The sequence below is a fragment of the Mustela nivalis genome (genome assembly GCF_964662115.1).
Source record: "Mustela nivalis genome assembly, chromosome: 7".
Lineage (NCBI taxonomy): Eukaryota > Metazoa > Chordata > Mammalia > Carnivora > Mustelidae > Mustela > Mustela nivalis.
Genome location: NC_139026.1, coordinates 45,969,097 through 45,994,297, shown reverse-complemented (window position 1 = coordinate 45,994,297; position 25,201 = coordinate 45,969,097). Strand labels below are relative to the sequence as shown.

The 25,201-nt window shown below is 44.3% G+C and overlaps 1 protein-coding gene across 2 annotated transcripts in view; it reads right to left on the bottom strand.

Annotated features, from left to right (window-relative positions):
• Positions 1–25,201, bottom strand: part of PTPRB (protein tyrosine phosphatase receptor type B) — a 112,200-nt gene that overhangs the window by 23,074 nt on the left and 63,925 nt on the right. For both annotated transcript variants that reach the window (XM_082742858.1, XM_082742859.1), the window contains 10 exons: positions 23,072–23,335; positions 22,272–22,535; positions 21,248–21,511; positions 18,785–19,054; positions 15,120–15,383; positions 13,017–13,280; positions 12,006–12,287; positions 7,190–7,468; positions 6,527–6,676; positions 4,121–4,364 (listed from right to left, as the gene is read on the bottom strand). In XM_082742858.1, coding sequence (XP_082598984.1) covers positions 4,121–4,364; positions 6,527–6,676; positions 7,190–7,468; positions 12,006–12,287; positions 13,017–13,280; positions 15,120–15,383; positions 18,785–19,054; positions 21,248–21,511; positions 22,272–22,535; positions 23,072–23,335 — 2,545 coding nt within the window. The remainder of the gene's footprint in view (positions 1–4,120; positions 4,365–6,526; positions 6,677–7,189; positions 7,469–12,005; positions 12,288–13,016; positions 13,281–15,119; positions 15,384–18,784; positions 19,055–21,247; positions 21,512–22,271; positions 22,536–23,071; positions 23,336–25,201) is intronic.

The window sequence follows — 25,201 nt, the reverse complement described above, 5'->3', positions numbered from 1 at the left end:
CTCTAAAAGCTACTTTCCAGTCAGAAGTTGTACTTCCAGGAATACCAGGCTGTTGGTGGAAGTATCGTGAGCTGTCCCTGAAGGGTAAGAAGCAGTCAGCTTATGTTCAGTGGGAAGGTGAGGAGTTGGTGTGGGCTGCTAATGCATTGTACTTTTGGAAACTGAAACGAGTCTCTTTGCTGGAAAGCGTTTCTTATATTGGTGTAATGATTTGTAAGTGTGGAAGGACTTTCACGAACATGGTCCCACTTGAGCATCTCCAACATCTCCCCTGTAACAAGGGAGCTTAGGATATAACTTCAGAGATTTGGAACCTGAAGCTTGGAGAGATTCCGTGTCTTGCTCAAGATCAGAGAAAAAGCTGGTGCAAGAAAACCAAACTCTGTATTTTCTGAATCTTTATCCAGATTTCTTTCTCTTATTTCCTCTCGGCTTAGTTTTAGTTTAACAGCTCTGACTTCTGTGGGAGGCATGGGAAAAAGGTCCCACGCTGGGAAGCAGAGGGTCTGAGGTCTAGCTAGCACTCTGTTCCTGAGTAGATGAATGGTCCCTAAAGTTTTTTATGCCTCTGTTTCTTCATTTGTAAATTAAAAGCCTTGGATGTAACAACCTTGCCATGTTCTGCTCTGAAATTCTAGGTGCAAAACCCAAAACACCAAGTGGATCCAGATGAATAATGACCTTTAGGAACCCAGAAAGGAGATAACGACCAAGTGGAGAAGATAATGACTTAGTATCTCCAGAAAGGAGATAATGATCTAGCAGAGTTCCTTAAACTTAATGGGATTAATAGGAACTCTGCTCTTAACCCTTTTCCAAAAAGGGACACCATCACCACTTCCCTATCTCAGCATGTAGCCCCCCTCCCGATCCTGTCCCAGATCTTCCAGATCCCCCTATCTTCCTGGGCTTGTCTTCCCTGCTACCTCCTTTCCTGCTCTCCCCACAATTTGAGACTAGACTACTTGCTCTTCTCTGAACAGTCTGTGTCTTCCTCCTCTGCACTTGGACTCCCATTCTTCCCTCCACCTGGAATCTCCTTTTGTCCCTCTCTCCATATTTTCAAATCCTTCCTTACTTTTTAGTGCTCAGCTAAAATGTTACCTCCTTCAAGAAGCCTTTTGAACCTTAATGGCATTTGTTTACCCTCGTGTCCTTCAACATTTCTGCCTATATTTTACAGATACCTTCTCAGTGTGTGTGTGTGATTACTTTAATAAACAGATGTATGACAGTAATGATTTCAACTTTATATGGGTTCAGAATCAGAAACCTATAGCACAAAGTCAGAGATCATGTGGTTCAATTTCCTTCATTTGGGGAAAATGAGCTCAAGAGAAGCTGACTACCCGCTTGGGGTCACATTGCTATTCTATCTAGAATAGAAACAAAACCAGATCAGCACTTTCTTTGCTAACCTCTAAACTGCCTCCCACCCATTATGATCTGCCCTTTCTCTTCCCATATGGAATGACGTTAATTATGCACCCACGTAATAGGAACCCAGTAACAAATGGGAAGACATTACATTCGTTGACATAATAAATTTGCAATGCAGCTAAACCCAGCATTTCCCATTTCTTTTCAATCCTATTCCCCTCCCCCACCCCCACCCCACTCCCCCACCCCCTTCCCCCTGCCCGCCCTCCCCCACTCCCTCCCCATGTTCTCTCCTGTCTACCTATTCTCTTCAGAAAAAAAGATGCCTGACAGCATTGAGGGTCACTGTGGCGGGCACCATCTTGAGAGGCAGAATTCTGGCTGCACTAAGCTAGGGGTCGGTGGCCCCACAGGAGACCACTTAGCCTGTAGTTCCCTCGACTTTGAAAGGCTATCAAGCATTATTTGCCCAGCATGCTTTTCACGGGACTGAACCAAATGTGGAGAAATACCGGAAAGTTGTGTTCTAGAAAGCAAATGAGTTGATTAAGGTGTAATAAGAATGTGTAACTGTTCATAGTGCGTCTTAGCTCGTTCCCTTATTTGTTCACAAACACTGAATGAGCATCTCTTGGGGGCCAGGTACTTGCCACATTGCTTTGTCTCCTCTAATAGACTGTGAGCTCTGGTAGTCTGGTGAAGAGTGCCGGTGACTAAACAAAGAGCTATACGATGCTGTTGAGTGGTGGACTGGAGGGATGGAAGGTCTGAGTGCTGCCGCGGAACGGGAGCCTGGGCCACCTGCCCAGTGCAGGCTGATGGGCTGATGGGTTGCTGGGGGGAGGGGGGGCAAATGTGGGGCCTGATGAGGGCTGGGGGTGCTTCTGAACTGTAGGAGGGGACGCACCAGCCAGTCAAAGGAGTGGAGGGTGTACCAAACAGAGTGAAAAGAACATGTGGGGGCTCAGAGGTCTAAGAGAGGCCTGTCATATTTAAAGGAACTCCAAGTGAGGGCTAGCAAAAGGCAGGGTGTACTTTCCGCAGATGGCGGGAGGCAAAGCAGGAGCAGCAGGCAGGAGGCAGATGGGTGGTGGGGGGGGGGGAGGGCGCTTTCTGTGCCCTGCTCTGGAATCTTCACTTACTCTTGGAAGTCAATGGGGACCACTGGAAGACTTGAACCTAGAAGACCCTGTGTTGTCTCACAGATGAGAGAAGAGAGGGCTTGGGAATTGGAATGCCATTTCCGAGGTCACACGGCTAAGTGGCAGCACCCGGGCTCCATGGGAGATCACTCAGGCCTGGGCAGCTGTTAGGGATGGGAAGGAGTGTGCTGGGGAGAGAAGGGCGCAGGGCCACCTACAGCTTCTCATGGTCCTTCTCTTAAATGGAACAATGAGTCATCTTCTCTCCTTCTTTCTCAGAGCAAACAAACAGAAATCAGCCTCCACTGGACAACTCACAAACTGAATAGAGCCCTTGGGAGACTTCTGTTCAAATTTCCTTGAGCCAGTGTGACCAAGGAACTGAGGCATCTCTTGATTCTTGCAGAAACTGAGAGATTCCCTCATTCTGATCTCTTTCATATTTCTCCTTTGCTCTGTCTGAGCTCTCCCCTCCTTCAGGGAGGCTCATATGCTCTCTTCTTGAAGTGAACATCATTAATAAGTTTGCGTTTGTTTACTCTGGAGATGCCGACCTTGGCTGGGGTGGCAACAGCATTTCTGTGGTGAGCCCGGGGCAGAGGTATAGCTTGAGTTCTTGCCCAAGATGAGTCCTCTGGTTTAGGAAAACTCTCAGCCTGCCCATGTTGATTCCAGGGAGGGGCTAAGAATACTCTCACGTGTGATATCATATCACGTCTCCATTTGGAGCCTGCAGGAAAGTCTTTACTGAGATTCAGGGCTGATATTCAAAATACGTTAGAGTCAACAAGCCCTGGGCACCGACTAACCGGAGTAGACACTGGCCATAGCGAATCTGATGGACCACCATGCCAACCAGATGTCAGCTCTGCCAACACCCAAGACTGATCTTGGATGCTTATAGCTTATATCCAAGATGGCTGCCAAGAGTCTCTTTTTCTTGAGGACTCTGGTTGGGGATGCTGTGTACCTCTGCTTATACTTGCTTTCGGGGAGCACAGTGCAGGCCAACGGCACTGCGAATTCCAATGACTGGAAGGGCCCATTGGCTGCAGTAATGCTCTCTGGGGCCAAACCAAACAGCTGCTCCTTCTCTTCTGTCTGCCTAGCAGGAGGAAATGGTACGCCCATACATGCAGGGCCCTTTCCTTTGAGAGTTCTGCCTGGACCAAAGAGCGCTTTCATCTTTCGGTGCCTTAGAAGATAAATAAGTAAGTGTAATGTCAGCCCTCACTAAAAGTAAAAGATGAAACTTCATCTTTCTTGGGTCTCCCTAAACTCAATCTTTCTGTTTGGACACTTTTACAGTATTAACATAGTAAATAAATTGTTTGATTTGTGCTAAAGAAGTGTGAAGAGAAAGAACGATCTTCGTATAATGGATTGGAGCTTTTGCACAACGCCAACGGCCTTCTTTACACATCACCCATGAATGGAGGCAGGAACTCAGACTTTATAAACTACCCAGGAACATGCACAGCACTGTGGTAATGCTGGTTAGTAATCTGTCAGAGCTCGGATGCATCAGATGCCCAGACAGCTGAGCCCCCTCTCCTGCATCTTGTCCCTTCTTGCAAAATGAAGGTAGTATGTCTAACCTGTAGGCAGTGCGTGGCTTCAGTGGCCCGTCGCAGAACTTTTGCTGGTTGGGATCGCATTTTCCACCCAGGCTCTCCATCTCTGCTCCCAGCTTAATGTTAAAACTCTTGGAGTTGCTGTCGGGACTTTCCGCACACTTGCTGGCAAAGTAATCGGTCTGATACATCCGAATGGAGGCGTTGTGTCTGTATTCTAGGTAGGAGGGCAGAGGGTGCTGCTGTTCTGGCTTCAACTCATCACTGCCTGCGGGGAGAAAACCCACGGTGAGCTGCTGGCTTCCTCGTGACCTGAGGGATCTCTCCCTAGGCTTCTAAGTCTGCCTCCCCTCTCCCACCATCTCCGGTCAGCTCCAAAGGGCAAACACTTTGATCTTGAAGGATGCTGTGAAAGTCTCCTAATGAAATTAATTTTAATCCACTTCTTCTAAAGTAAAAATTAAAAAGAGTGTGTATATACAACATTTAATACACACGCACGTGGATTTATATATAGACACAGACACACACCATGATATTTCTAGGAAATAAAACATGTGGGCTTGGGTAGTTAACTCATTGCATCAGATGGTAGACCTCCCGAAAGTTGGCCACTCCCCGCTGGGAGAGTCAACCCACTCAATAAGATCTCTGCCTTGCCAATGACCATTGTAGCTGCAGATGTTTCAGACCTCCCGAAAGTTGGCCACTCCCCGCTGGGAGAGTCAACCCACTCAATAAGATCTCTGCCTTGCCAATGACCATTGTAGCTGAGCTAATAAGGAAATCCTCATGACCTAGGAAATAGGGAAGAGATAAGAAAAATCAAGTTCAAGGCCAGAGCAGTCACCCACAGGCACGCTCCCTGTGCCACACCCTGTCCGATCACAGCTCAGTGCACAGCTCTCTGTTATCTTGAGTACACTTTAATCCTGGCTCGAATTTGGCCCCTCCTGCAGCACGCTTCCCAGAACTCGCCCCGTCCACCCAGCTTGCTGTGTGTTTTGGCACCATAAACTCGTTTTGATGTTGGCTGGAGGAAGGCATAATTAGGAAGATAAATATTATGGAGATAGGACACCATTAGCCATGCACTTCGAGAAGTGGTTTTGCGGGGGTTCATCGCATTCTGGACTCTTGTTTAATAAAATTTGTTCAAAATGAGTGGGTCTTGGAAATATTACCTTGTTGACAGTAAATGAAATGGAATGTTGCCTTTGGGATGAACATATATGCTATGATTTACATTTATAGGAGACGGACTGTTATCTTAGATAGCCAGGGGAGCACAGCTCATCTCCACGGAACATCAATAACTGAAACCCACAAGGCTGCAGAACACAAGGCTGCCTGCTTGGGTGTGGCTTCCTTTTGATCACTGCCTTACATTCATGTAGGAAACCATTATCTCCACTGCATCCTCATCAAATCTAACAATCTCTGCATAGTTCGCAGGTTTCTCTCTTAAATCCTTATCTGTAGATATAAGTAAATATACCTATTTGTGAGATGTAGGGACATCTGGGATGCACCCCTGACCCTTGATATCATTTAATTAATTTTGCATAACCAACTTCAGTACAATTAAATAAAACGTCAAAGCACACGGACCCTTAGCTATCCCGTGACACTAAAATCCTGTGTAGCCTAGGATCCGCTCCAGCACTGGTCGGGTTTAAAGCTTCTCACAGCCCACAAAGAGGTTAAAAGAACCAGGGGTGTGTAACACCTTAAACAATTTTGGAAAATCTAAGGCACGTCAAATACACGATGCTGCCGCAGACACACACGTTTTGGAGGAATCGGGCACAAGGGCTCCGTGGCAAACACGACCCTCCTCTAGGTGGTTTCACAAACGCCAACATAAGAAGCTCCAAGAAATCGTATTTGAGGTCGTACCCAACGTTGTTACAACTCTTACCTAGTATCTGCCTGGCCTGTAGGAATGAGGTAGACAGCGAATAATTTCGTGGATGAGAAAATGAAATTCACTGTTGAAAATTCAGTAGAGAAAGGAAGACTGCCTTTCAGGATCATCTTTTCCCTCTGTTTAGCTCTTGAGTGTTTTCTGTGAATCGGTGGGTGGTTTGGAGCCTGTGCTTCCTTGGGCTGTTGGAGATCGGGGCAGGGAAGACGCGAAGTACATGGGGCTGCTCGACGGCAGAGCCAAGAAGGAGCCATCAGCACTGAGTGAGCCGTGGAGACGGCTCTGGGGGTCACCGCGGAGCCAGGGCTCTTCCAAGGAGCCCCGGCATCCCTACATGAGGCTATTTATGCTATGGCTGCGGTTGCTACTATTATCATTCACCCATTTCGTAGTTAAATCCGGTGAGTCACAGGCTTTGCTGCTGAAAGAGCGTTTGAGTAGGTTTTGGGAACATCGCCGGCATCCAGGTGACCTTTGATGAAGCGGAGTCGGTGATCACTTACCATCCGCCTCCCTCACGACCACTGTGAAGTACTTCACAGCTCCGTTGGTGTCGCTGAACCAGCTGCAGTTGAAAGTGAAGTTGATGGAAGATTTGCTAATCAGCACATCCTTTTTATTCACCCGAATGTGCGGAGGTGGAGGAGGGGGCCCTGAAAAGGATAAAGAAGGAACCCAGGGGAGTCAGGACAATCAGTGACACGAGGGTCTCCACTCCCCTACATAGGTGTGTGCGTGTGTGTGCGTGTGTGTGCGTGTGTGTGCGTGTGTGTGCGTGTGTGTGCGTGTGTGTGTTTAAAATTTACAATAAGAAAAACCTCCTTCTCCTCTCCTGGAGGGAAGCAGAGGAAGTGATTTGCCAGAGGCACATTAAACATAACGAGAGGGGAGGATTTCCTGACGCTGTACCACCAAATTGCCCCAAAGCTCTGTGATACCTCTAGCTCTATCAGGCCAAGTGTTGTCTTGAAACATCAAAGTACTTGAAGACTGTTTAAATCATTTCCTGCCGGGATGCTTCACCTACACAGGAAAAATGTCTCCGGAGCCTGGAGGCTCTCCCATTCTCTTTTGCAAGCAACCCCAGGTCTGGCTCCTGGGAAGGTGAGCTGCGTGCCCGGTAGAACCGGGGGCTCGCTGCGTGCATCACCTCCAGAAACACTTACGGTCTATCATCGTGATGGTGCTGTCTTCCACCACCTCGCTGGTCATGCCGGCCGACTGCACCTTGATGGACACCAGGTACCTCTTGTGGGGCACAAGCATCATGATGTTGAGGAGAGATTTCTCTTTCTCCAGCTTTCTGGAAAACTCAACTTCCTGAGTGTCCATTTTCCGACATTCAATGCTATACCCGTCAAAGTCAGAGTCAGGAGGGATCCAAGAGCAGGCGATAGCCGTGGAGTTCTGAGGCCGGCAGTGCAGGTTTTGAATCTTGTCTGGCTCTACAGGGCAGAGAGGGACAGACATGTCACAACTCAGGAAGACTTTTTTTTTTTTTTCTTCTTTCTTCAGCTCCTTTGGGCCCAGTGTGCTGTGAGATCTACATAAGTCTTAAGATTTACTTGGATTGCTTTTCAAGAAAGAAAACAATTCTTGGGGCGCCTGGGTGGCTCAGTGGGTTAAAGCCTCTGCCTTCAGCTCAGGTCGTGGTCTCAGGGTCCTGGGATCGAGCCCCACATCAGGCTCTCTTCTCAGCAGGGAGCCTGCTTCGCCCTCTCTCTCTGCCCTTTTCTCTGCCTCCTTATGATCTCTCTCTCTCTGTGTCAAATAAATAAATAAAATCTTAAAGAAAGAGAGAAAGAAAGAAAGAAAGAAAGAAAGAAAGAAAGAAAGAAATTAATTCTTAAGGATTTCCCAAGGAATTTCTGCTTCCCAGACCACACTCTGAGAGCCACTAAAAATTAAAATGCTGTCCTTTTAAAAAATCTCCCGGTGCCAGTGTGATCGGAAACACAAATACACACTAAATATAGCGTCCACACTAAAATTAAGGGGCAGAAGTCAGGTGGAAGTTGGGGCTGAGTAGCCAGCAGGTTAGAATGGCAGCTTGGCCTGCCTGAATTCAGATTCTGTTTATCAGGGGTGGCTTCTTGAGCAAGTTACTTGCCGTGTCTGTGCCACATTTGTAAAGTGAGAAAATTAAGAGAAGCTACTTCCTGTGGGGACTGTGATGGGTCATAGAGTTGAACCAGGCACAGCCACCTAAAAATCTGTGTCTGGTATAGTAATTGCTCAATAAAAGCCAGCTCTTATGAGAAAAGACAAAAACAAAAACAAAGACATGGCATTGGTATATTAATTGCTCAATAAAAGCCAGCTCTTATGAGAAAATTAAGATATGGCATTGTTTCCTTGCTACCTTCTAGGCCCTGGCTCTGTCCCCCCCGTTTCCAGTCTCTGCCTTCCCTGTTCACAAGCCATCCTCCGGTTCAGTAACTGCTCGTGGTTCCCTGTATACACCATGCTCTTCCAGCCCCTGTGCTCATGGTCAGTCAGTTTCTCCGGCCTGAGACCGTGCCTGACCAATTAGGGACTCAATGAAGAGCGATCATGATCTCAGGGGTTGTTGTGCGTGACTCTACAAGGAGTAAGAGATATAGTATGACAGATAAGCACCTAGCCGACCTGACCTCATAGGTTACCACCCAAACTCTAGGCCTCCCTGACCAGTGACAAGACCTCCCCATCTCTAATTACATCCGATGAAGCTAAATTGTATGATTTCTATACACAGGCTTTAAATTTGAATTTTTGCAACTAAGCCATTTCAAAAAGAAAAGGTCTCCGTTCCCCTCTATGTTAAATCAGACGGGCTCTGGTCCTGTGTTTTAAGTGTGCCTTGGTGGGGGTCAGGGATGCTCTGCTGGGGTGACTTCCCTGAGGCTTCCTTTTCCTTGTACCCTGTCCCTAGGAATTTCTAAGGAGGCTTCAGGTTCTTGAATAGAACTTGAAAATCTAGGTTTATACCACTCTATCTCATTCCAGGAGTCAAAAGTCTTGATAAATACTTAGTTTTAAAAGCTGCCCATTGTTTCATTGGCCACAGCAGAAAACACAGTAACAATGATCAGATAGCACTAACCAGGGACATCAAACTCAGGAGCTCACAGAGTACTGCATATTATGGGGATAGATTAAAAAATAAAAAATAAGGCTAAAGACAGCTATATTTGACCAAATAGGGAAAACCCCTTCCATTTCATTGTTGGGTCTTTACTATCCCTGTTACAAATTTCATCCTTTTCTCTTTTCTCCACTTGCCCTTCCTCCCCAAACTCAAAGGTATGTTCAGGGGTGCCTGGGTGGCTCAGTCGATTAAGCGTCTGCCTTCAGCCCCGATGATGATCTCAGGGTCCTGTGTTTGAGTTGGGCTCCCTGCTCAGTGGGGATCCTACTTCTCCCTCTCCCTCTGCTGCTTCCCCTCCTTGTGCTCTCTCTGAGATAAATAAGTAAAATCTTTAAAAAGAATAAAATGTATGTTTTTTCATAAACTTTGTTAGGTTTATGGTTACATAATTTTCAGGATCCAGTGCCAAGTGAAAAATGCAATACTCTGTGTTCAAAATATTAAGATTTCAAGATGGTGACAACAGAAAATTAAACGGAGTATGGGGTCCCTCTGAGCACAGGGCCTGTGGGTTGCACAGCTGGGAGCACTAGCTCCCCACTTCCACTTGCAGAATAGATCATCATCTGTTGCTCTGATTTGGCATAAAACCCCTCTTCTCCTGACACTGTCTCCTTAGTCACAGGACTCTTCGTCCTCAACAAGCGTGACTTTGAAACACTCGGCATCTTTGTGCCACTGGATGAATTTGTGTTTCATATCAAGGTCTAAAATATTTAGCTAAGTCATAACAGTTTAGGTAACAATGATTTTGAGAAAAAAACAAAACAAACCTGGAGATTTTTTCAGGATAAGGGAATTGGCCTTTGAGGCAAGCAGTACTTATGTCTTTTCAAACATTAACTCCTTGTTAATCTTTTGAACTCCTTCAAACCAAACCACAGCTGGAACCCAAAGATACCTTCTCTGTTTGGCCTCAGGGAAAGTCTTTAGAAACACCATGCCCGATTCATAATTCTGATAATTTACTCAAAGAATAATATGGAAATTTGCTTCAGCCTCTTTCCTCTGTTCTTTCTCCCCTCTCCTTTCTGCCTTTCAAGTCCACATGTCTTCTAAGATCTCCCGTCATAGCCCTGTTCACTAAGAAATAGGTACCTGCTATGGGCAAGGCGCCTTCCATACTGTGAACAGTATAGAAGTGAATTAGGCATCAGCCCTAAACTCTAGGAGGGGAGGAGTCTGAAACAGCCACAAAACAGGGTAGAAAGGAGAATGAACCAGAAGAAATGGACAGAGAAGGTGCTGGGTGGCGTGCTAGACAACTTTCTGGAGTTAATGGTGGACAGGAGTTAGTTAGCAAAGGCTTTTGGGCAGAGATGATACCTCACCAAGATATTGGGAAAGGGGCATTTCAGGCAGAGAAAAGTATGAATCCAGGCACCCAGGGTGGGGCTGGGAAGGGTGGGAAGGTAGAAGATCAGGAATTGCAAGTTGTTCATCATGGCTGGAGTAGATGTGAGAGACCCAGAATTGTGTAAGGATTCTACATGAGAATTATAAAGTTCTCTGTTGTTTAACTCTCTGTTACCTTGGGCTTTCAGTTACCCACAACCAAATCCAATCCTATCTAATGCAATCTTCAAAGTTCCATCAGTCATTCCTTATCAAACACAACCCTGAGTCCCTCTTCTTGCCAGCTGCTCTCCTTGTAGGCCTGCCCCATTTGGTAAAGGCCGCTCTTAAATTTCAGCACCCAGGACAGAATATAATACTCCAGAAGCCATCTGCTGAACCCCGCCTCTACTGAGTTCTTAAATTGAGCACACGTGTCGCATAACCCACAGTAAGCCATCAAAAACCCATCTTGAGCTTGCAGTAAATGAAAATTCTTAGTTCTTTCTTGCCTATTTTTCCTGAGATTCAGCTATTCAATTTCAAATTGCTCTCTGGATACGATGTGGAGTGCAAATTATAATTACTATAACATTAATGTTTGCTGAATAGGTGAAACAGCTACCTACTTAAATTCCTAATTTTCAATGATCTATTTCATCAATAACCACTAACTCTCTCACCTGATCTTAGAAACTACACATATTGGTATTATTGAAAAATAAATATTTGGATTAAGGCTCCTATGCTGAAAACTTTTGTTTCTTCAAGGTTTGCTTTATCTATTCCAAAATGCCTTTGGGAAGAAACTGGTAAGTATTTCATTGTTGAAGCATTTTTATCTTTAGGATTTATCGCCACGTGTCCTAATGGATCCCTGTGATTCTAGTTTGCCCCTTACAGTCTATATTCCACACTGTGCCCAGAGTGATTTCTTATAGTGTAAATCTGATTATGATATCTTGGCCGAAAATCCCTCAGTGACTCCAATTGATCAAGGATAAAGTTAAAGTCACTACCGTGGTTCTCAAGACATTTTATCACCTGACTCTCCTAATCCTTACTTTTTATGCTCTGGTCAACTACTTTCAGCTCCTCTGTCCCACCTGATCTTGAAATATTTTATTCTCTACCTAGAATATTCTCCACTTCTTTCCCCATATCTACCTGGTGAATCTTACTCTTTGCTTAGGTTTTGGTTTGGAGACTGCTTCTTCCAGGAAGCTCTCTTGTACTGGGTTAGATGTCCCTACCATGAGTTTCTAGAGAGCCAAATACTTCTTTCCTCACAACTCCCACTGAACCGCAAGCTCCGTGAGGGAAAGATCATTTCTTTATTGTCCACTGTTGTTAATGTTGAAGGAATGAACAAGTCTATGTTGACGGCTGCTTGAATTCACATCTAACCAATCCCAAGTAAAAATGTGGATTTGAGCCACGCCTCACTGGAATAAGATGTCACAATACCTACTTTCCCTCCCTCTTAGGGGGAACCAAGAGTAGTAAACATGTCGTACTTGTCCTCACAGATCCAAATATCGGTCTGCTATAGGTTTTCCAGGAGTCGCCACTGACAGTCTTGACACTAAATTGATAGGATCTCCCTGGACGAAGACCATATATGATGCGTCCTTCTGATTTCCTGTTGCTATAGGGGTTGAAGACCGTGATTGCGTCTCTGGGGGACCACTGCAGCTCAAAGTCATCATAGTCTGTCCAGTCCGGTGGCCCCTTCCAGGTGATGGCCAAGGATGTGTTTGTAACATCAGCAAATGACATAAGACTGGGAGGAGTTGGGGCTGTACGTAGGAGAACATGAAAAAAAAATCACATAAACATGTCCATGCCATAACACATGCAGATAAGACAGCTGAGTAATGTCAGACATATGTCAAAGTACTTTGTAAGAAGAGGTACTATGAAAACCTAAACAGAAGCTTCTATCTGTAGTGTTTACTATGCATTAGGTACTCTCCTCAAATGTTTAATGCACATTTTCTTCAGTTTTCATAGCCAGAGTTTCCTTACTAGAGTACTGTGGAACAGAAGTGGGCCCTAATGGGTTACAAGTATGTACTAGTTCCATTAGATTTCTGAGGTGTGAGGGTTACAGTCCACTGACAGTTAACATCCAGAAGGCCTCGTTCATTGACCCCAGGGTGGCATTCAGACTAACATTGTCTGCATATGCCCAGGAAATAAAATATTTAGAAAGCACTGCCCATGGCAACACAATGATGATGTATATGATCATCCCTATTTTACAGATAAGAAAACTGAGACTTAGAGATGCTCAGGACATTCCTAGCTTCACATGGGTAAGTGGCAGAGATAAGCTAAGGACCTAGATCATATTCCTAGATCTTCTGTGGTATGTTTGCGGTTAAGGTCTGTTTCCTTTATCATAGTGCCTTTCCAAGTTCAGGAGCTAGCACATGGCACACTATTACTGATTTCCCTTTTTCTTACGAAAACTGTAACTCAAATGTGTGCCACCAATACTAGCCTTTGGCAACTGGGTTTTTTACCTGTTCTGCTCTCCCCCGTGAGCTTGTTGCTGAGGTCCCCACTGTGAGTTACCACACACAGTGTGTACTTCCTTCCAGGAACAAGGCCATGGAAACGCCATTCGGTCAGGTCCTTGTCTCTCCAGTTCTCCTTCTTCGTGCCATTGGGGTTGTAGAGAATCAGCTCATAAAAGTCAAAGTCCCCAGAGGCGGGACTCCAGCTGAACCAGAGACTGTCTGTCATGTTTCGATTGGATCCTCTGAGGTTACTCACAGAAGCTGGGACTTAAACATAGTGAAAGCCTTTACTAAGAACGAGAGTTAGAAACAAAGGCATTTGGCCTACAGGTGAGGATATGAGTGATGTTGGGCATATAGGTAAGTAGTCCCAATTGTGGAGTCAGATCTGGCCTGTATTTGAGGGCATAGGTTTAGGGGCATGTGGTCTAGAGCTGTGGTACAAATGAAAAGGGGTGCACGGGTGCACGGGTGGCTCAGTGGGTGGTTAAGCGTCTGCCTTTCTCTCAGCTCAGGATCCCAGGGTCTGGCCCACATTGGACCCACATTGGACTTCCTGCTCAGTGGGGAGTCTGCTTCTCTCTCTGCCCTTCCCCGGGCTTGTGCGCACTCTCTCTCTCTCAGATAAATAATAAAAATCTTAAAAAAAAACAAAAACAAAACAGCGCAGGTGGTGACTTCTGTATGTTTGCCACATGTAGTCTGATAAACATCTAAAATGAGATCTTCAGAAATTATTTATTAAAACTGGTCACACAGTTTATAAATTAGCCTGTGAAAGGCCTGAAAGTGTTCACAGAAGGTGCCAACCCCTTCCAAGCTGGCCCATCTCTCCCAGGCCCCTCCCCCAACACCCTCTGGGTGTCTCTGCTTCCCCTCCACCCTCTTGTAGGCTCTCCGTTCCCTCAACTCTTTCCTAGCCAAACTATATCAGTTGAGCCTCACTTGGAAGAAGAGTGCTAACTGTCACGTCTACCACTGTGTAAATTAGTCATGCTGGCACCTGTCCCATGGGTATGTAAGTCTCGTTCTTCTCCAGAGAGTGAAGACTCTTGTCTCTCGATGGAGGAACTTTCAACATTAATGAGCAGAGAAGGGAAGATGTGCAGAGGGCAGATGGCCCTGGAAGTGGTAACACGGAGGCAATTCTACTCAGGCTCTAGGCCGATCTGGATCTGTTGCTCATTTTTATTCCCTTCCCCAAACACACTGAGATCTTCTGTTGGGCGCCTGGGATGCGTTCTCACACAGCTCCCCTCACCTGCAGGGCTCAGCTGAAATGCTTTCTCTGTCGAAAGTACTATCTTGTCCTGTCAAGTCTCTCTGTCATGCATGTTGTTTTTTTCTTTCTTAGACTTGAGGGTGTTCCCAAGTCATCTTCCTTAAAAATCTACTGTCTACCCCCTCTCCCCTGTGCCCATTCTCCCATCCCAGTCCCACGCTTATGTGGGCTCAGTGGATCAGGGGCCTCATCAGCACCATTCACGGTCATTGTCCAGCAGTGAGCCCCGCATGGCACAGAAAGCACTCAAAAACTATCATGAGATATCAAAAAAAAATAACCGAATAGAAAGATAAGACAATGAACTCAGACTATGGGAAAAGAGTCAATTCCATTTCTTACTGGCAGCCCAGAGAGCTTTCTCTCTCTCTCTCTCTCCTTTTCCTGCAATTCTTTGTGTTCAGTTCATGCTGTGCTGTGTCATGAAGCACTCATAGATTGGTCCTTTCCACAGTGGACCTTCTCCAGACCTGCCCTCTGCTCCATGAATGTGGAAGTTTCCCAAGGGGAACAGTTTGAATGGAGCCACAATGGGCTACAACCCTCTTGTGGTGGTTAGCTGGCACATAGAGGAGCCAGATTCATTTTTCCACCAAACCCTATGAAGTCTACAAGTGGTGGCAACAGAGCAGAAACCGGGGCCAAAGCTATTCTGGTATAGAATCAAAGATTGGTTTAGGGTCAAAAAGCCTGAAGATCACCAAGTTCATATAGAACTAGACCATGTATAGAATAGGAAACGAAGGACACATCACAGAAAAGCCAGTGAATACTGAGACAATTTCTCCGCTCTACATTCCTGCTTGGTTGGATCCGGGCCTTACCTGTTCGACCGAATATGAAAGATTCATTAGACAGCTCCCCACTGTGAGTTACGATCACCATTTTGTACATTCGGCCCTGCAGCAAGTTCTGGAAAGAGAAGCTCTGGACTTGTGGGTCAACCTGAGCTCTCTCCTGAAGCGTTCGGTCTGGGTTGTACAGAAAGATATTGTACCCGTTGAGCTCCCCTTCTGAGGTGGTCCAGCTGAAGGACAGGTGTCTGGTGGAGTTCTCTGTGATCCTCAGGTTGGTGACAGCAGCAGGGACTGCAAAAGGTGAGCCAGACAGTGAGACTGACTTTCGGCATGCCCCCAACACAGCCCAGGCCCGAGGACAGCAGGGACACACTACACAGCAGCCCAAAACACATTGTCTCTGCCTTCAGAAAATATCAACTTCATGGAGACCCCAAAACAAAGAAGACCGAATTTTGTGCATGACTGATGGTGAAACTGTTAACGAAAAAACCAAAATCAAAACAAACAAACAAACAAAAAAAACCCCAAACAAAAAGAGAGAACAAAGAAAAACCAGTAAAGGGAAATGATCTTCAAAAACATTTTTTGGGTCTGAAATAAATGTTAATCTGACTTGTGTGACTCAATGTTTTTCTAACACTAAGAGCTAGATCAGAAATTTAAAACAAAACAAAACAAAACACACATCTCTGAATGCCATCTAAAAGCTAAGGAATGGCCCACGGAGGTGAGGGCAGCAGGGAGGGAAGAGAAGTGGGAGAGAAAGAGAAAGTGGGCCGAAGGAGATTCAATTCAGGGGTCGAGGAAAGAGAAGCAAGAGAAAAACCAGTCATTTAAAAAAAAAAAAAAGAAAGAAAGAAAGAAAAAGATCGACCTTGGGATTCAGTGACCCTCTCGGCCTTCAGTGGCACCCATTGGCAAAGTAATCAAGAGCCCTCAGAAGTGACCAGCTACCCAACTGTTTGCACAGGGGCTGCCTGATACTGCAGAAGTCTTGGGCTATCAGTGGGAACAGAACTGGACACCTGCCTTGGTCTCTTCTGGGTTCTCCTCCTTCTGCTCCAAACACTTCCTCTTTTGCTTTCTCCTTAAAAGCTGCTCTTTCCCATCACTCCAACCTTTGTCCTTTGCACGTTCCGTAACACAAGCTGAGGACCCAATTTCTTTTGCTTCATGGATTGCTATGGTCTGAATGTTTATGTCCCTTCCACCCCCAAATCATATGCTGAAACCTAACCCCCAAGGGGATGGTACTGGGGATGTGGCCGCGGGGAGGTGGTTATGTCATGAGGGTGAAGCCCTCATGAATGGGGGTAGTGCCCTTATAGAAGAGACACAGGAGAGCTCTCATGTCCTTCTACCATGTGAGGACACCGCAAGAAGATGCCAACCATGAACCAGGAAATGGGCCCCCAATGGATCCTGAATCTGCTGGTGACTTGATCTTGGACTTCCAGCCTCCAGACCCATGGGAAATACAAGTTTGTTGTTTAAGCCACCCAGTTTATGGTATTATTTCTTATTGCAGCCTAAACAGACTAAGACATGGATTTAACTAGAATTTTTGCCCAAATATTTATCTTCAGCTCACTCTTCTGAGCTTGGGCCATATTTTCAATTACCTGTAATCATCCCTTGCTGTAAGTCATCCAGACATCTCAAACTCAGTATGCAACTAAACCCTGTCCATTCCTCCTTGACACAGCCTCCTCCTACTTCTCTTATCTCAATTAATGGCATCATCTTCTACCAGATACCCCAGGGGGTCATTCCGGAATCTTCTGTTCTTCCTTCCATACTCTACTCAGATACCAAGTGCCATCTTATCTCACGTAGAAATAGTTCTTGACTAAACCTACAATTCTTCAACAGGGCCCCTGTGGTGGTTTAGCTTTTGACCCTTATCATTTCTATAACTGCAATCATTTTATGACCCCAACTACCTATCTGATCACATCCCCCTACTTTGTTCTTGCTCTGCTCCAGCTATACTGGTCTCTTTACCGGTCCAACAGGCCAGACACACTCTTGCTTGAGTCTCTGCCTCACTGTTTGCTCTGCATGGGGATATTCTTCCCCCAAATACTGGCATAGCCCTTTCTCCCTTTTCTGCTCAGTTATCACCTTCTCGACAACACCTCTGAGGACTTACTATCCAAAACTGTAAGCCTCTAACACTTGCTACCCCACTTTCCTGATTTAATTTTCTCTTTGGTATTCACTACCATCTAACTTACTACACTCTTGACTTATTTATTGTGTTTGTTGCCTTTCTTTCCTACTAGAATATGAGCTTCATGACCATCAGGCTTTATTTTCCTCACTTCTGTGTATCCAGCATTTAGAAAGGTGCCTAGCACATAGTAGTTGCTCAGAGACAAATGATTTAATGAGTGAGTCTCTTCTCCATTCAATCTATTCCCCATGGTCATCTGATTTATCTTTTTTGAGGTACAAATTTTATTTCAAAACACTCCCTCTCTGGCTGAAAAACCTCGTATGGTCTCCTCACAGCTTATAAGGAAAAATAAATTCCCGAGGAAGGTGTGCCAGGCACTCTCTAACCTGGCTTCATTCTGCTCCCCCAGCCTCACCTCTCCTTCATGCCACCCTCACTTCATTCACTGTGGCTTCTCACTGGTCCTTCTCACACCTTCCAGGCTTGCCAAAGGACAGGATCTCTGCACTGGGTTTCTTTCTACCTTCTCTTCACGTGCAGAATTGTTTCATCTTTCAGGATAGTACAGAAAGGTCCATTTTTATGAAGACCTCCCAATTCCACCCAACTTCCACGCTCTTCTTGATGTTGGATATTCCTTTCTTCTATATAGTCCTTATCACAATGTATCATCACCCTTAGTCTGTGTGTCTGTCTCCCCCACCAGTCAGTCAGCTCTTCCAGGACAAAGCATGCCAAGTTCATCTTCATGTTTCTGTCAGCATCACCCCCTCCCTTTCAGATGGAGCTCCTTAATGAGTAAGCCATCAGACCAGGGTTGTTGTCTGAATAACGACCCCCAGAGATGTCCATGTCCTAATCCCCAGAACCTGGGAATATGTTACCTTATGTGGCAAAGGGGACCTTATAGATGTGATTAAGGTAAGTATCTCCAGGCAGGGAGCTTAGGCTGGATTGTCCAGGTGGTGACCAATGTAATCACGAGAGTCCTGAAAAGATGGAAGAGGGAAGCAGAAGAGTAGAGAAAGAGATATGGCGACATACACAGAGGTTGGAATGATGCTATTGCTGGAAGGGGGCGTGAGCCAAGGAATGTGAGTGGCCTCTGGAGCCTGAAAAGGGCAAGGAGAGGATCTCCCCCTAAAGTATCTAGGAGAAGCACAGTCCTGCTGATACCTGAAGCCTCGATTTCAGCCCCATAGGACTCACTTTCAGTTTCTGACCTCCAGAACTCTAAGAAAATAAACTGGTGTTTGAAGTCACTAGGTCAGTGGTAATTTATCACAATGGCAGTAGGTTTTAATAATACATCTAAATTGGAGTGGGGTAGGCTGGAGCCCCCATGAAGAGGCTGACTGATGCGGAAGTGATAAATCACAGTGAACATCCCCATCGTGTCAAGAAATAGCTCTCCTCTCCCCGTGTAGCTTCATCCCTTTGACCCTGCGGCTCTGAAGGAATAGCACCCAGGGATGGGATCCGGGGCAAAGCGATGGGCTGTGCAGATTACCTGTGCGGCCCTCAGTCTGGGCTTCCTTGCTGAAGAGCCCTCCACTGACAGTCAAGATCTGTATCTTATATTTCTTTCCTGGCGTTAGGTCTTCAAATTTGTGCTGCTTGGCGGCAGCTGGCTCTGATGTGTTACTCAGAAGGATCCCCTTGTCGTTTAGAAGCAGGATCTCGTATCTTTCTGCCACGCCGGCAGCTTTTTGCCAGCTTACTGTTAAGGAATGACTGCTGTATGCATTGTCTGCAATTATTCCCTGGACAGACGCTGGGACTGCAAAGGAAGAAGAGAAGCGAGGGCTGTTAGGTTCTGTCACTTAGGCTAAGCCAACTGAGAAAGCAGGTGAGAAAAACTTTAAATCAGCGGCAGAGAAAAGAGGTTGCCACCATTTCACTCATGTCCCATGGACACTTCCCATGTGCCCTTACGAGACAGTATTTCTTGGCCTAGATTATATGTACCCCTGCTTTGAGTCTCTATTTTTTTCCCCTCTGAATTTAGACAGGCTCTTGAAGTCAAACAAGTAGAAAAATTAGTGAAAGTGACTCTGATAAATATGCAAAGTGATTCAGATGTATGTATCTAGAAAGTGGAAGATGCTGAACAAATTTACATTCAGTGAATATCGCTTGGATGGTGGAATTATGTTTAGACTTTCGTTCCCAAGATTAACTCAAGTCAAACCTTTCAGCCTTGACCTAAGCAGTAGTATATCATAATTTTTTTTACTATGGCTCCTGATGGGAAAGGTAAAGTAGTATTATTTTTAGTAAGATTTTCTGTCCTAGGCTCATATTTTTTTCTCATTCTACATAATCTTAGGAGATCTCATTCACTCCCATGGTTTGAATTGTTACCCATATGGTGACGACTCCCAAATTTAAACTTGCAGTTCAGATTTCTCTTCTATTTTTGCAAATGACATCTCTCCCTGCATGTTCCATCCAGTTCCTAAGAGGACCAAATTGGACTCCTCAGCTCCCTCCTCATACCTCCTTATTGTCCTTTGTTCCTCTTGGCGCAAGTCAGAAACGTGGGTTGTCCCTCTTATACTACACATAATCAAACATGGGTCTTGTAATTTCTACATCCTACAACTTCTATCTCTTTGATCTATACACTTCTCTCCCTTCTCTGCCCACTCCCACTCCCCTAGGACTATATCATCCCTCACTACATGATTGACCAGTGCCCTTCCTTCCTCCCCTCCCACACTATATCTGCAAATTCTCATGGCAGCCCCAAGCAGATGGCCCTTCAATGGCTCTCCGTAATTCTAAACACCTTAGCAAGACATACGAGGCCCTTCATGATTTGGTCCATCTACTTCGTTGGCCATACGGCTCATCTTTACTCTAGCACACCACACAGTGTGTAGGTCCTCAGTGTGCCGTGCTTTCTCTCACCTTCAGGCCTTTGTTTTTTCTGCGGGAGCCAAGTCAACACCCATGTCACCAGGATGACTGCTTAGTGTCTATTTAAATGCTACTTTTCCCTGAAACCCTGTCATGGCTCTTCATGTTTGCTCCTAACACACCCCATTATTACTTTTATTTTAGAAGTTATCGTGTTGTAATTGTCTCTTTATTTCCCTGTCTCTTTAACTAGATTATAAGCTTCTTGAGGTTGGGGGCTCTATTTTGCCACTGAATTCCCATTTTCTAGCATAGAGCTTGGTATGTGGTTGGAGAGATACATATATGAAATAGATACACAGGAGGGGACAGGACAGAAGCCCAGGCCCACGGCTAAATGAGTGGTTATGGGAACGGAATGCATCTGATAAGTATTCTACCGCAGTAGAGAAGGCAAAAGGTTTGGAGCCAGACAAACCTAGATTTGAGTTATAGCTCTTGATCTTATTACGTGCATCCTTGATAATGTTTTATAAGTGTTCTGGGCCTTACTTTCCTCATCTATAAGATGGGAATAAAGCTCTCTATCTTCTAATGTGACTGGAGATCATTTTTAAATGCCTGGCAGTTAGAAGGTGCTTTTAGCTTATTCGTGTTTTAAAAGCAGTATATTATTGGTAATATTAATATAAAGAGGCACATTATTCCTTCATTTGTTACTTATTCTTGTAACAAATGAAGTAAATGGCATAGGTGTTCATTTTTTTAAAAAAATTTGCGAAGGGTAAATTTTACAGAAAATAGTAACTATTTAAATGTAAATAGTTAATGTAAATAGTTACAGAAGTCTATGTGTTAAAACTAAAGTTTCTCCATCGTTTAGCAAGTACGACAATTTATTCAAGTGATATGGCCCTTCAGGACCTTTCATTTGTTCTGAAGATCTCTATTACGAAAGAAAAATGCAAAAAGAAACTATGAAAAGGGCTCTTGAAACTACACTGAATTATGGCTTTGACTTCGGATGTTTTTGTCTTGTGAATAGCTAAGTCAGTCCATCTGCTGTCCTGTCGTGGAAAACAGTTTGGCTCTTCTCCAGGTGGGCACTCACCTGTCCGCCCCACTGTGTCTACCTGGTTCTTCAGGGAGCCGCTGACTGAGGCGATCACGATCTGGTACTGTTCCCCAGCCTCCAGCCTGTGGAATGTGTGCTCCGAGACGTGTTTGGAGACTGTCTGAGACTCAACCTTGTGATTCTGCCTGAACGCTGACACTGTGTAGGAATCGATGTCTCCCCCACCAGGAGTCCAGCTGACTGTCAGGCTATCTGTCGCCCCATTGGGAGAGACGTGAATATTTCTGACAGCGCTTGGAACTAAAAAGGAAAATAGATTGAAAAGTCATCACTTAGAGAATGAACTATGGAAATTTTCAACCAAAATTGTCACGCTTCTTATATTTTGGTAGGTACTAAAAGAATTCACTTTCATATATTGATACCATTTTTCTTGGACTTTTCTGCCTGAACTGAATTTGACTGGGGAAATTTAGAGGGACATCGAAGCCAGCAAGTGGAAATGAAGGATGCCGGTAGTAGAGCGAGGAGCTGGTTAGATTGCCTTGGTCCAAGTCTTGGTTTACTCATTTACTAGCTGGGGGACTACAGGCAAATTACTTACTCTCCGTCAGTTTCAGTTTCTTCATCAGAAAAATGGCAGTTTTGGTAATAGTGACAGGCCACAGAGTTGTGAGGATTGAACAAAATGTCCATGTAAAGCACTTTGCTGTGGGTTTAGTTCATGGTCAATAAATGTTAATGGTCATAACAACACTCCTAAGGGAGTTCCAAAAGAAACCCAACCAACAGAGTTATTCTTATTTAATCTGTGAGCCTCACAAGCACCAGCTAGTCACATTAGTCCAATGCTATTTCTCTGAAAGCTTTTTTCTCTTACCCTACATAGTACTTTACTTTTGTTAATCCAGCTTGGACAACATCACGGTCACCATCAAGATAACATCACTTCTTGCCATCTCCCTTTTACCCTGTTATCTTCAACCCAAATGCCTGGCTACCCAACATGCGAAATTCACCAGCACATCTACTCAAGTTCAAGAGCCACATTTCAAATTACCTGTGAAGCCCTCAATGAAGGCTGACTGCTGTACCTCTCCACTGACGGTCAAGACAAGAATTTTATACTGGCGCCCTGGCGTCAGGGAGGTGAATCGATATTCAGTTGCAGTATTTACAAGGTGAAAAGGAGGAAATACTTTCATATCGTTGAAGAGCAGCTGGATCTCATATTGGTCGACATCCCCATCAGCTCGTGACCAAGTCACCAGAAGGTCCTCAGTGCTCCTATTCCGCAACGTTAGATCCCTAACGGGCTCTGGGACTAGGGAGGAATATGGCAAGACACTTCAGGAAAGTGACTGATCAAAGTTTACCTACACAGTAATTTATGAATCACATTCAAGGAACTGGCAAACATCTCTCTTCCCCAAATAAACCACTTGAACTACTTCATGCATAATTAAATGAGAAAAATTGGAAGCAACTATTAAAATTTTAATTTTTTCCTGACATAAATCTTCTATGCCAAGCGTTGGTAGGATATAATTATAAAATGAATTATAACCTCAATCATAAGATAAAACAAGATCTAGAACTTTAAATGCCACAGTGCAGGAGGACCGGGAAGAAAAATGGGACAATTGGCCTTCTTGCTTCCCGACTGTGCTTGCTTTTATCTACCAATAAATATTCTGCAATTATAGGCCATGGCTTGGCTGACTGATACTAGCTCTAAGTGAGAGTGGGAATGCAATTCACTGCTCAGGAAGCAGAGAGAATTCAAGGTTAAGATATTTTATTTACTCGATGACCTTCAAGTCCCAATAAACCATCAGATTTTACAAGCTTTCCACTTACTTGTTCTTCCATTCCCTTGTTCACTGGCTTCATATTGTCCACTTCTTGTACTAACAGTGACGCTGTACAACCGTCCAGGGACTAACTTAACAAACACACACTCGTTTTCACTCTTGGGGATGCTTTTGGTTTGAACAAAGTTGTTTTTGTTTTTAATGGTGACTTCATAGTGATCAAAGTCTCCAGTAGCATGCACCCAGGATACCTTTAAATAGTCACTCCTGGCTGAGTTACTAATACTGACTCCCTGGACCTTGTCAGGCACTGAAAAAAAAAGAACAGAGAACAGCTGAAGATGTAGTGTGTCTAAGGGAGTAATTGATCACAGATGACAACCTGGGATGGTGAAGGTAAGTGAGAAGATTTTTTCCGTGGGCATTTAAAAGAAAAGTTTTAGACCTTTAGATCACACATTTCCACAGGGGAAAGATTGTTACACTACTTGGAATGATTAAATGGATCTTTTAACAGAGCCCAAGAAATGAATTCTAATCCTGTTTTTTGCATACCTGCAAAATGTCACGTACAAGATGGAAATTAAATATAACTGTTGATTAATGTGAATTGATGGTGATGATATTAATTCCAACATACCTTAGTGACTCAAAACATGATAAAAAGTTACCAAGAAGAGTATAAACAATCCAAAAGAAAATTGGAAGAAGAAGAAACATGTAGTTAGTACATGAAGAGATGTCTAACATCATTGGTGATCAAGGAAATGCAAGTCAAGACCATAGCAAAATACCATTTTATAACCATATGGTCGGCAAAATTTAAAAACCTGACAAGACCAAGTATGAGACAGGATACCTGGCCATGGGAGAGAAGATGAATGGACCATATATACACAGTGAGATTATATAGCAGTCATAATTTCTTTTTAACTCAAAATGCAAAAATATGGATTTTTGCATTTAACATCAAAACACAAAATATAAGCGAATCTTATCAATATAACATTAAGTGAAAAACAAAGTCTTAAGAGAGTACATACTGCATAAAATAACCTTTAAAAATAATGTTAGAACAACTAAAATTTTTTAAACCTGTAATTTTAGGACTATATAAATACTAAAACCATGCAAGGTGAAAGGCAAGAAGAGAGATGAAACTAGGAGTCAAGATGATGGCTACCGTGGGATGAATCGGTGGGGTGGGAACTGCATGATTTGATACAGATTACTGTCAAGGTTCTAGCTTTTATTTTTTATTTTTTTAACATCTTAATTTAATTTTATTTTTTCAGTGTTCCAAGTTTCATTGTTTATGCACCACATCCATTGCTCCATACAATACATGCCCTCCATAATACCCACTACCAGGCATAATACTCCATAGTATATATGGACCACATCTTTATCCATTCATCTGCTGAAGGGCATCTTGGTTCTTTCCACAGTTTGGCGACTGTGGCCACTGCTGCTATGAACATTGGGGTACATATGGCTCTTCTTTTCACTACATCTTTGGGGTAAATACCCAGTAGTGGAATTGCAGGGTCATAGGGAACCTCTATTTTTAATTTCTTAAGGAATCTCCACACTGTTTTCCAAAGTGCCTGCACCAACTTGCATTCCCACCAACAGTGTAAGAGGGTTCCCCTTTCTCTACATCCTCTCCAACACACGTTGTTTACTGTCTTGTTAATTCTGGCCATTCTGACTGGTGTAAGGTGGTATCTCAATGTGGTTTTGATTTGAATCTCCCGGATGGCTAATGATGATGAACATTTTTTCATGTGTCTGTTAGCCATTTGTATGTCTTCTTTGGAGAAGTGTCTGTTCATGTATTCTGCCCATTTTTTGACGTGATTTTCTGTTTCGTGTGTGTTGAGTTTGAGGAGTTCTTTGTAGATCTTGGATATCAGCCCTTTGTCTGTAGTGTCATTTTCGAATATTCTCTCCCTTTCTTCAGGTTGCCTCTGTGTTATGTTGACTCTTTCTTTTGCTGTGCAGAAGCTTTTGATCTTCATGAAGTCCCAAAAGTTTATTTTTGCTTTTGTTTCCTTTGCCTTTGGAGATGTGTTTTGAAAGAAGTTGCTGTGGCCAATATCTCCTCTAGGATTTTGATAGATTCCTGCCTCATACTGAGGGCTTTCATCCATTTTGAGTTTATCTTTGTACATGG